The sequence below is a fragment of the Myxine glutinosa genome, unplaced genomic scaffold, assembly GCF_964187855.1.
Source record: "Myxine glutinosa unplaced genomic scaffold, kmMyxGlut1.1 SCAFFOLD_1688, whole genome shotgun sequence".
NCBI lineage: Eukaryota > Metazoa > Chordata > Myxini > Myxiniformes > Myxinidae > Myxine > Myxine glutinosa.
The window spans coordinates 47,303-59,897 of NW_027617783.1; the positions used below are offsets into that span (position 1 = coordinate 47,303).

The 12,595-nt window shown below is 42.3% G+C and overlaps 1 protein-coding gene across 4 annotated transcripts in view; it reads left to right on the forward strand.

Moving 5' to 3' along the window:
- SLC10A7 (solute carrier family 10 member 7) overlaps positions 1 to 12,595 on the forward strand; it is a 64,021-nt gene that overhangs the window by 45,849 nt on the left and 5,577 nt on the right. For 2 of the 4 annotated variants that reach the window (XM_078769205.1, XM_078769206.1), the window contains exons 9-13: positions 2,612 to 2,777; positions 4,476 to 4,527; positions 6,678 to 6,751; positions 6,874 to 7,025; positions 10,217 to 10,255. In XM_078769205.1, the coding sequence (XP_078625331.1) occupies positions 2,612 to 2,777; positions 4,476 to 4,527; positions 6,678 to 6,751; positions 6,874 to 7,025; positions 10,217 to 10,255 (483 nt within the window). The remainder of the gene's footprint in view (positions 1 to 2,611; positions 2,778 to 4,475; positions 4,528 to 6,677; positions 6,752 to 6,873; positions 7,026 to 10,216; positions 10,256 to 12,595) is intronic. The other 2 variants (XM_068132420.2, XM_078769207.1) reach the window with 1 other exon arrangement.

Consider the following 12,595-nt stretch of genomic DNA (forward strand, 5'->3'; position numbering starts at 1 on the left):
GAATATTTCCGATTGAACATGGAATGACTCATTCATAGAGTACTGGAGGATGTGGGAATATTTCAGATTGAACATGGAATGACTCATTCATAGAGTACTGGAGGATATGGGAATATTTCAGATTGAACATGGAATGACTCATTCATAGAGTACTGGAGGATGTGGGAATATTTCAGATTGAACATGGAATGACTCATTCATAGAGTACTGGAGGATATGGGAATATTTCAGATTGAACATGGAATGACTCATTCATAGAGTACTGGAGGATATGGGAATATTTCAGATTGAACATGGAATGACTCATTTATAGAGTACTGGAGGATATGGGAATATTTCCGATTGAACATGGAATGACTCATTCATAGAGTACTGGAGGATGTGGGAATATTTCAGATTGAACATGGAATGACTCATTCATAGAGTACTGGAGGATGTGGGAATATTTCCGATTGAACATGGAATGACTCATTCATAGAGTACTGGAGGATATGGGAATATTTCAGATTGAACATGGAATGACTCATTTATAGAGTACTGGAGGATATGGGAATATTTCCGATTGAACATGGAATGACTCATTTATAGAGTACTGGAGGATATGGGAATATTTCAGATTGAACATGGAATGACTCATTCATAGAGTACTGGAGGATATGGGAATATTTCAGATTGAACATGGAATGACTCATTCATAGAGTACTGGAGGATGTGGGAATATTTCAGATTGAACATGGAATGACTCATTCATAGAGTACTGGAGGATATGGGAATATTTCAGATTGAACATGGAATGACTCATTCATAGAGTACTGGAGGATATGGGAATATTTCAGATTGAACATGGAATGACTCATTTATAGAGTACTGGAGGATATGGGAATATTTCCGATTGAACATGGAATGACTCATTTATAGAGTACTGGAGGATATGGGAATATTTCAGATTGAACATGGAATGACTCATTTATAGAGTACTGGAGGATGTGGGAATATTTCCGATTGAACATGGAATGACTCATTTATAGAGTACTGGAGGATATGGGAATATTTCAGATTGAACATGGAATGACTCATTCATAGAGTACTGGAGGATGTGGGAATATTTCCGATTGAACATGGAATGACTCATTTATAGAGTACTGGAGGATATGGGAATATTTCCGATTGAACATGGAATGACTCATTCATAGAGTACTGGAGGATGTGGGAATATTTCAGATTGAACATGGAATGACTCATTCATAGAGTACTGGAGGATGTGGGAATATTTCCGATTGAACATGGAATGACTCATTCATAGAGTACTGGAGGATATGGGAATATTTCAGATTGAACATGGAATGACTCATTTATAGAGTACTGGAGGATATGGGAATATTTCCGATTGAACATGGAATGACTCATTTATAGAGTACTGGAGGATATGGGAATATTTCAGATTGAACATGGAATGACTCATTCATAGAGTACTGGAGGATGTGGGAATATTTCAGATTGAACATGGAATGACTCATTCATAGAGTACTGGAGGATGTGGGAATATTTCAGATTGAACATGGAATGACTCATTTATAGAGTACTGGAGGATTTGGGAATATTTCAGATTGAACATGGAATGACTCATTCATAGAGTACTGGAGGATGTGGGAATATTTCAGATTGAACATGGAATGACTCATTCATAGAGTACTGGAGGATGTGGGAATATTTCAGATTGAACATGGAATGACTCATTCATAGAGTACTGGAGGATGTGGGAATATTTCAGATTGAACATGGAAGGATTGCAAAAAGAAAATTTATGGACCATCTCGGATGGAGAACATGTGGAAGTATTAGCTGAGGGATACTCTGTTTTTTGGGGGTTTGTATTGGCTTTACTCACACTTCCTCAGTCCCCAACCGTCTGTCCCTCCTCTTCGCGCATATCAGTTTCAAAGGCCTTGCTTTCTGCTTGTGGAGCAAAGGTGTTCCCTGGTCACGATCTTTCTCACATTAAACACCATTTTGGAATTTTTTGGATTCCCTTTAATTGTACTTTTACTGATTTATCCTTTAAGATGAATTTTGACAGGTTTAATTACATTGCTCTCTTTGTTGCCTTCACATACATAACAAGTGCTTCTGGTGGTAATAAATATTTTATCAAAAATGTGTTCTGACTTTCTTGGGGGTATTCCTTTCTTTTTTCAGCTCCCCTTTGGACTCGAGTCCAACCCCAACCACCCCATCCGTTCTCTTCTGATTATTCAAGATTTTCCTCTTTTCCTGCAGCACCCTGATGGCTGTGCTTAATATTTAATGCCAGAAGACCTGAGCTGGCACTTGAGTGAGATTTTAACATTTTATGATTACTGTTTGTGTGGCCTGGCTCGTTGAAAACGGAAAAGGCAGTGGAGTGTTCTAATGAAAGCGCTGCCGCTTTAAATATTGATGTCCTACTCCCTCCCAAGCGCGAATGCACCGGAGATGTGGCACTCGGCAGATACTTCTCACTGGGCCCGACGAGGCACGAGGACCCAGAGGCTCACCTCAGGTTCCACAAGGTTCCGTCGAGTGAGCGGACTATTTGTGAAGCTTTTGTTTGCGGTTCTTGTGTGAGGTGCAGGTGGTACGGAGGTGCGTCTTGGATTACCTGGAGCGCAGGCGTCCGCCGTTTGGCACGATTAGCAGCTGCATTCTCCTGCTCATCATCTACACGACGTTCTGCGACACATTCTCACATCCGGACTCCTCGCTTGCGCCTCAAAGCTTACTTGTCATCACAATCATTGGTAACGCTTCTCAGGGTTTGGTGGTAAGACATGCTGGTGTAGCTCTAGTCGCCATGGTTCTTCTGGTACATATTGGACTGGTCTAGCTTTGGACAGGTCTTTAGACCTTGGACTGTGGTCGATATTGATCCATGGAACAAATTCTGTACCATCAAATGCCAGAGCAGGCTCCTTTTCGGGTGCTGTTGATCGGCTTAAAGTGATCGCTTGGAGTTAATGAGAAGGAGATGATAGGCTTGCTTTCCGTCTGTCCCGCCTTTGGTTTTCCAGACTTTCTTTCCCATACCCTTTAACATATTCAACTGAAACTTTGGACATGGCTTTATTATGATAAATTACAGAACAAGTTGGAGTTTTGGGACGTTCTGCCAATTTTTCACAGAGTTACGCCATTTTTTGCTTAAACAAGAACATTCATGGGGACCGATAAGGGACACGTATTGCAAAGCAATTCTCCCTCTTTTTTTTGTGGGAAATGAAACCCACATACCTCTGAGCCCTTTGTTGTTGACAAAGGGGAAAATTGCTCAATCCATAATGATCCCTCAACAAAACGTTGTCCTTCAGACATTGACAAATGGTCAGTTATCAAGGGGGTCATCAAAACTCATGAAGCAGAAGCAATAACTTTTATACCACCAGGAAGTAAATGTTTTCCTTGCTTTTGTCATCATAAGTTATTATGTCTGAGTCCTCTATTATTCGGCGTGGTGTGACCTTTGGTGTTGAATACCCAAACTAGAACGGGCACTCGGTAGAGCGCATACCTTCGCCGCAGCTACTGTTCTGTACTTGGCATGGGAGTGTAGGGAACAGAACAGTGAACAGTTTGGTGCTGATTTCATGCAAATCGGATAAGAATTGACCGAGTTATGACAAAAAACGCACATTTTGCAAGGTCGTGACCCCCCTGACCTTTGACCCCCAACCGCTAACAAGGGTAATGTCTTCACTGGGTCATGTCGTATATCACAAGATCGGGCATTGAATTCTGAACATTTTGGCATTAGTTGCATGCCAATTGGATAAAAATTGACCGCGCTATGGTAAAAATACGATTTTGACCTTTTCGTGACCTTGACCTTGACCTTTGACCCGATTGCTCCCAAAATCTAATCAAATGTGTCCCGTATAATAACCAATCATCCCACCAAATTTCATGCAATTCGGTTGAATACTTTTTGAGTTATGCGAATAACATACACACACACACACACACACACACAGACATACAAATAAATACACAGCGATCAAAACATAACCTTCCGCTTTTGCGAAGGTAATAACAGCTCCTGAGGTTCTCTGTGTAATGGCCGAATGCAGATTGGCAAGATCTAGTTTAAGAATCTGCTCAAATTGTGCACCGCCTTACCCACAATGCATTTAACTGGTGCCGTCCATGTAAAGTATCATCATCACACACTTGTGGTTTTCCTTTGAGCTTGTTCACAGCGTTTTACTAATGAAGGTTCCGCATCAAATGTCATCTCGGGGTTTTAAATCGGAACAATTGTCGTTTGCCTTGGTAACCCATTTTTACCACGACAGTCTCTCTGACAACTGCACAGCACCGAATGCAAAAGTTATTGGAAATAAGCAAAGATGACAAAAGCAAGACTCGACTATGTGGCAATTTGAACGAAAAATGTTAGTTGCCATGGTGATTGGTCTCCATTGTCAACCCCTGCCTTGCCCCAGTGTTACTAATCCAGGTGACCTTCCTGCTCCTCGTGTTCTTCATATCAACAAGGTGTGTTGAGCAGGCTTCGGACATTTAAATGTATATAGCAGTAGTAAAATGGACTTTAACATTGCTTGTGCTAGTTAATACAACTCGGCTAGTTAATAATGTGCTAGTTAATCAAATGATGCATGGGTATCCAGTTAGAATCCAGAATATTCACTATCATCATGGTGAATTATACAGAGTGGCCACAAGTATGTGGAGGCCACAAGTATACAGAGTTATGCATAATAGTGCGTCCTCTGTTACTTATTTGTTTTCCAAGTACGGCTTCAGCATGACGGACACCAGTGAGTACATGATAGAAGAGACACTGATTACTTGTGTTGGGTTCTCGACCGCACACGAGACCGAGCAAGTTTTGAAGACATAAGGACAAGATTTTCGCAGAGGTTCGATAAGCCAGCTCCTACCCGTGACACGAGGCGGGCATGGGAGAAGAAGGCATTTTCAACAGGGAGAGTCCTTGATTTAAAGCGTTCTGGTCTTCCAGAATCACGTCAATGCCATATGGACATTATTGAAGCGTCCTGCTCGAGATCACCACTGAAATCATCTCGAAAAAGATCTTCTGAGTTAGGCATTCCATGCTCAACAGTCCAAAAAATAATGAAAAAGGATGTGGGATTGAAGCCATGAAGTCAGGGGCTGCTTTTATGACCTCCAACCCTCAACCTGGAAGATGTCCAGAAGAACATGGAGAAAAATTCAAGTTTGTGCGGAGAATGGAGGGGAGCATACAGATAAACAAGCATTACGCCTAGGTCGCCCATCGGTGAAGTGATGAGTTGACAAAGTGGAAGACGCAAGGCGGCCATCTTGGATTTTGACGTGGCGACCCAATTTTCAAAGCGTTCTCCCTTATGCGTAGATACACCCACACACCAGATTAGAAGTTAGTAGTTTGTTTATTTTTCAAGATATTTCGCTCACAAGGTTCAGACATATATGGTGGCGGCCATCTTGGATTTTGACGTGGCGACCCAATTTTCAAAGCGTTCTCCCTTATGCGTAGATACACCCACACACCAGATTAGAAGTTAGTAGTTCGTTTATTTTTCAAGATATTTCGCTCACAAGGTTCAGACATACATCGCGGTGGCCATCTTGGATTTTGACATGGGTTGCACCCACACACCAAATTATAATTCGGTCCTTCGCTTACGCACGCACGCACGTACGGACGCACGCACGGACGGAGGGGAAAACCATAGTCCCCCTTTCACTCCGTGGTGCGACGGGGGACAACAACCAGAGTGATTACGCACGCACGCACATATATATGGTGGCGGCCATCTTGGATTTTGACGTGGCGACCTAATTTTCAATAGGGTTCTTCCATATGCCTAGTTGCACCCACACCAAATTAGAATTTGGTCCTTCGCTTATGCATGCACGCACGGACGGAGGGGAAAACCATAGTCCCCCTTTCGCTCCGCGGTGCGACAGGGGACAATTACAACTGCGTGCATAGGGACTTTGTAGCCACTCTGTACATACCTGCACCAAGTTTGACTAAGATCCCTCCAGCCATTCTAAAGTTATCGCGGTAACAAAAACCTATCATGGACGGAAGGACAACCTGAAAACATAATGCCTCCGGCGATTTCGTCGGCGGAGGCATAAAAACATACTTCACTCATCTGCAATAACCTTAATTAAGATTATTGTCTCCTCCTATAGAAATAGGGGAGGCTTATACTTGTAGAAGTTGTGCACCTGATATTTAATTCGGGTCCTTGACCCACTTTTTTCAGATCATGACCTCATTAACTAAAAACACCTTTTTGATCATAACTTGAATCATTTTCCTCCGATTTTCATGATGTAGCGTTTTATGGATTGATTTTACATGCGGACACTTTCTTAATTTACAGTCTATCCCTAAATGATGTTCAAGATCATATGGTGTTCCAAAAAAATTAATATATATATGGCCATCATTGGACCGCGGGTGCCCTGGGAGGCCTAGCTTCAGTGATCAGAGATATCTAGTTTATATACACATCACTTTAGCAGATATTTTGTATTTCAAGAGGACAAGTATCGATTTATTTCTTTAAAATAGCACCAAACAGTATTATAAATGGTCGTGAATTATACACATCGTTTGTGTTCGAAACCTCCAGCCATTATCTTTTGTTCTTTACCTTCAGAAAGAGTGCGAGGTTCTCTCCAGAAGATACAGTGGCCATGATGTTCTGCTCCACACACAAGTCTCTGACACTAGGTAAGCACTGTTCAACGATAAGAGCATTGTGCCCTTCACATGATGGAACATCGGATTGCCTACAGGATGTGTCTGAGTGAAGTGCTGCACATGCTAACATGCATCATGGGTGCTGTGACCAGGAATCCCCATGCTCAAGATCGTATTCGCAAACCACCCGCGCCTGTCGCTCATCTCCGTCCCACTGCTAGTGTATCACCCAATGCAGATCCTCCTGGGGGGGCTGCTTGTGGGCTCGGTGCAGCGCTGGATGCAGTCACGGCAGAAGGCAAAGGTACGCGGCGTGCAGCTCCGTTTTTCTAAGTTCACTAAGAATACCAATCGGTTTCCTGTAATCAAATTGCAACAACGCACCTGGATTCTGATAGACGCTCTGCATGTTCACTCCAATGGATGAGTATTTAAGGTCACCAACCGGCATTTAAATAAAGCAAATGTTTTGGACTTCACAAGCAACTGAAAACCCAGCAAATCCTGCAGAAAAAAACCCAGCAAATCCTGCAGAAAAAGCCCCAAATCCTGCAGAAAAAACCCAGCAAATCCTGCAGAAAAAGCCCCAAATCCTGCAGAAAAACCCCAAATCCTGCAGAAAACCCCTCAAATCCTGCAGAAAACCCCAAATCCTGCAGAAAACCCCCCAAATCCTGCAGATAAACCCCAAATCCTGCAGAAACCCCCCCAAATCCTGCAGAAACCCCCCCAAATCCTGCAGAAAAACCGAGCAAATCCTGCAGAAAAACCCCAAATCCTGCAGAAAACCCCCCAAATCCTGCAGAAAAAAACCCCAAATCCTGCAGAAACCCCCCCAAATCCTGCAGAAAAAAACCCAGCAAATCCTGCAGAAAAAACCCAGCAAATCCTGCAGAAAACCCCCCAAATCCTGCAAAAAAACCCAAGCAAATCCTGCAGAAAAAACCCAGCAAATCCTGCAGAAAAACCCCCAAATCCTGCAGAAAAAACCCAGCAAATCCTGCAGAAAACCCCCCAAATCCTGCAAAAAAACCAAGCAAATCCTGCAGAAAAAAACCCAGCAAATCCTGCAGAAAAACCCCCAAATCCTGCAGAAAAAACCCAGCAAATCCTGCAGAAAAAAACCCCCAAATCCTGCAGAAAAAACCCAGCAAATATTGCATAAAAAACCCCCCAAATCCTGCAGAAAAAACCCAGCAAATCCTGCAGAAAAAACCCAGCAAATCCTGCAGAAAAAACCCCCCAAATCTTGCATAAAAAACCCCCCAAATCTTGCAGAAAAAACCCAGCAAATATTGCATAAAAAACCCCCCAAATCTTGCAGAAAAAACCCCCAAATCTTGCAGAAAAAACCCAGCAAATCCTGCAGAAAAAACCCAGCAAATATTGCATAAAAAACCCCCCAAATCTTGCAGAAAAAACCCAGCAAATCCTGCAGAAAAAACCCAGCAAATATTGCATAATAAACCCCCCAAATCTTGCAGAAAAAACCCAGCAAATCCTGCAGAAAAAACCCAGCAAATATTGCATAATAAACCCCCCAAATCTTGCAGAAAAAACCCAGCAAATCCTGCAGAAAAAACCCAGCAAATATTGCATAATAAACCCCCCAAATCCTGCAGAAAAAACCCAGCAAATCCTGCAGAAAAAACCCCCCAAATCCTGCAGAAAAAAACCCAGCAAATCCTGCAGAAAAAAACCCCAAATCCTGCAGAAAAAACCCAGCAAATATTGCATATTAAACCCCCAAATCCTGCAGAAAAAAACCCAGCAAATATTGCATATTAAACCCCCCAAATCTTGCATATTAAACCCCCAAATCCTGCAGAAAAAAACCCAGCAAATATTGCATATTAAACCCCCCAAATCCTGCAGAAAGAACCCCCAAAATCCTGCAGAAAAAAACCCAGCAAATATTGCATATTAAACCCCCAAATCCTGCAGAAAAAAACCCAGCAAATATTGCATATTAAACCCCCCAAATCTTGCAGAAAAAACCCAGCAAATCCTGCAGAAAAAAACCCAGCAAATCCTGCATAAAAAACCCCCCAAATCCTGCAGAAAAAAACCCAGCAAATCCTGCAGAAAAAAACCCCAAATCCTGCAGAAAAAACCCAGCAAATATTGCATATTAAACCCCCCAAATCCTGCAGAAAGAACCCCCAAAATCCTGCAGAAAAAAACCCAGCAAATATTGCATATTAAACCCCCAAATCCTGCAGAAAAAAACCCAGCAAATATTGCATATTAAACCCCCCAAATCCTGCAGAAAGAACCCCCAAAATCCTGCAGAAAAAAACCCAGCAAATCCTGCAGAAAAAACCCCCAAATCCTGCAGAAAAAACCCAGCAAATATTGCATAAAAAACCCCCCAAATCTTGCAGAAAAAACCCAGCAAATCCTGCAGAAAAAACCCAGCAAATATTGCATATTAAACCCCCCAAATCCTGCAGAAAGAACCCCCAAAATCCTGCAGAAAGAACCCCCAAAATCCTGCAGAAAAAAACCCAGCAAATCCTGCAGAAAAAACCCCCAAATCCTGCAGAAAAAACCCAGCAAATATTGCATAAAAAACCCCCCAAATCCTGCAGAAAAAACCCAGCAAATCCTGCAGAAAAAACCCCCAAATCCTGCAGAAAAAACCCAGCAAATATTGCATAAAAAACCCCCCAAATCTTGCAGAAAAAACCCAGCAAATCCTGCAGAAAAAACCCAGCAAATATTGCATATTAAACCCCCCAAATCCTGCAGAAAGAACCCCCAAAATCCTGCAGAAAGAACCCCCAAAATCCTGCAGAAAAAAACCCAGCAAATCCTGCAGAAAAAACCCCCCAAATCCTGCAGAAAAAACCCAGCAAATATTGCATAAAAAACCCCCCAAATCCTGCAGAAAAAACCCAGCAAATCCTGCAGAAAAAACCCCCAAATCCTGCAGAAAAAAACTCCCCATTGTGAAAATCCCTTCACATTTGTTCTTTCCCAGGGCAAAGTTCATATAATCGAAAAAAGAAAGAAAAATTTATTATTCAGGATTAACACAAGAAGTTTATAATTGAAACTCTGACGTCGACTCGACATATGCCTCTGCTGACATTACACATACTTGTACGAACTTTAATTGAAATCCATTCAGCTGATCTCAAGTGTTACATTTTACCTGACATGACCTCTGACGCCGAAATCTAATCAGTGCATCCTTCCATCATTATATGTGTAAAAAAACCCAAAAAAAAAACCTTATAAAACCTCTCGTTCCTGTGTACACAGTTTAAAAAACATGACTTTCCGGTACACCTAATACATACCTGTACCATGTTTGGCTTAGCCGTTCAGCCGTTCTTAAGTTATCGCGGTAACAAAATATTTTTAGTTAACATGACCCCTTGACCTCAAAATCTAATCAGTTCATCCTTGCATCATAATATACAGGGTGTCCCATACATTTGGGACCACAGGGCAAAATAAGTGATTAATGATTATTTTCGTTTCTTGCAGGTGTCCATGATGTCGCTGAGTAAGGAAGAATGCAACCAGGTAATCCTGCTCTTAGGAAATCTAAGTCATAAGGAGGTTGCTGAGCAATTCAACAGATTGCATCCGGACCGCGTGCCAATTACACACAGCTATGTTGGCAAACTGGTAGCAAAGTTCAGGGAAACGGGATCCACTGCAGATACTCCACGCAGTGGACCTCAGAGGACATCCACACAGCTACTACCATCCTCACTCATTTCACGAAAAGCCACAAAAGGTCTCTTCAGTGGTTGTCCACTGAGACAGGTGTAGAAAAGCAGTATCCACCGCATTCTTCAAGCACACAAATGGCATCCTTACAAACTTCAAATCCTGCAGAAATTAAGTGAAGATGATCCGGACCGACGGATGGAATTTTGTGAATGGGCTACGGAACAATGTTCTCAAAATTCCGATTTCCCATCCACCATTCTGTTCAGTGATGAGGCTGCTTTTTGCGCAAATGGCGAGGTGAACCGACATAACACCTGGTACTGGTTGCAAGACAACCCTAACTGCTTTACTGCTTCAAAGGAACAAGGTGCCACTCGTGTGATGGTGTGGTGTGGCATTTGGAAAGACCGCATCATCGGCCCCTTATTTTTTGATGGCACAGTCACAGGAGACGCATACTTGCGTGTACTCAACAAGGAAGCATTCCCCAGTGTCTTGAACGCAGATGTGGATTTCCCAACATGGTTCCAGCAGGATAGCGCTCCTGCCCATTACAGCATCTGCGTAAGATAATGGCTGAACCGGCAATTCCCTGGTCATTGGATAGGACTTCGAGGGCCTGTGGAGTGGCCGGCGAGGAGCCCCAATCTCAGCCCGTTGTATCTTTATCTCTGGGGTTATTAGAAGGCGTTGGTCGATGCAGAAAAAATTCAGAGTGCTGCACATTTGAGGGAGTGCATCAGCGACACATGTAACACCATCACCCCTGACACCATTTGCCGTGTGACTGCTGACTAGATACATTGTCTGCATTTTTGTATCAATTATAATGGTGGACACATTGATCACATTCTGTGAATACAAGCTGTTTTCATCATTTTCCCTGTAGTTCCAGACTTATGGGACACCCTGTATCTGTATAATATATACCAAATCTGGTGAAAATCCCATCACTGGTTCACAAATGAGCTCGGTCACAGAATTTTGTACCTAATGGGACCTCTGACCTTTGACCTCTTGGGCACAAAATCTGATCAGCTTACCTTCACATCATTGTACATACATGTACCAAGTTTGACCAGTTCCTTCAGCCCTCTCACGGTAACGAAAATCTAATTTTTTTTTTCTTTAAAAAAAAAAAATACTGAATCGAGGCTCGTGAAAGAGCTAAAAACCCAAAAACATGGACGGACAACCCAAAAACATAATGCCTCCAGCATCTTCATCGGCAGAGGCATAAAAAGCTGGACTTGCTAGTCTGTAAAGCTGACGTTTCAGCGAGTATCCACCGGCCTTGGTCATGACAGATGTTTAAGTGAAGAAGCTTGAGGATCACCATGTGACCTCCATCGGTGGTAGAGTGAGTTGGTTTGTTGACCAATCCGGGCATCACATGACGGTTGCAGATGGCGTGGAAGAGATGGTATAGCCTTGTCCCACCTACGTGACAGATGAAATCTCAAACCACTCCTTTTGTTGAGAGAAGGTGATTCAGCTCTTTCCCAAATGGATTCCTTTACACCTCAAGCAAACCACTTTTTTGTCTATCTAAGATGAATACTTGGCTGTTATCAAAGCTGTGACCATGCAGGTTTTAGTGCGTATGTAGTGGAGACTTTGAACACCTGCTGTATATAGTAAACTAGAACAGTGTGACTGTTGGCAATATGCCTCACGTGATCATTTCCAATTCGTTTTTCAATCCAAGATGGCTGCCAAACCACGTGTGATCATTTTCAAACGATATGCAACAGTGCTGTTAGATGATATTTGTAAAATTTCACATCAATAGGGCGAGCGGTTTCAGCGATAAAATTATTTAATATTTTCCTTCAATCCAATATGGCTGCCAAACCATGTCACCTATGTCATAAATGTAATATTTCAATACAAATGAGTCAGATCATGTGCATGCAATTTCAGATTTTTAGGATAAGGAATTCGATTAAAATGTTTTTGGCTGGTATACCACTTCACCGATATTATCATGCTTTTGTTCCCCATTGGGAGTACTTGACAATGTGTCAAGTTTAAAAATTTTTCCATTCAGCGGTTTCTGAGATAATTTTAAAATTATTTGCTTTTAATCCAACATGGCTGCCATACCATGTGACCTATGTCGTCACAATTATGATAAAAACATTCTGCATGGGTGTCACTCCTACCCTGAAAGTAAGTTTAGTCTCA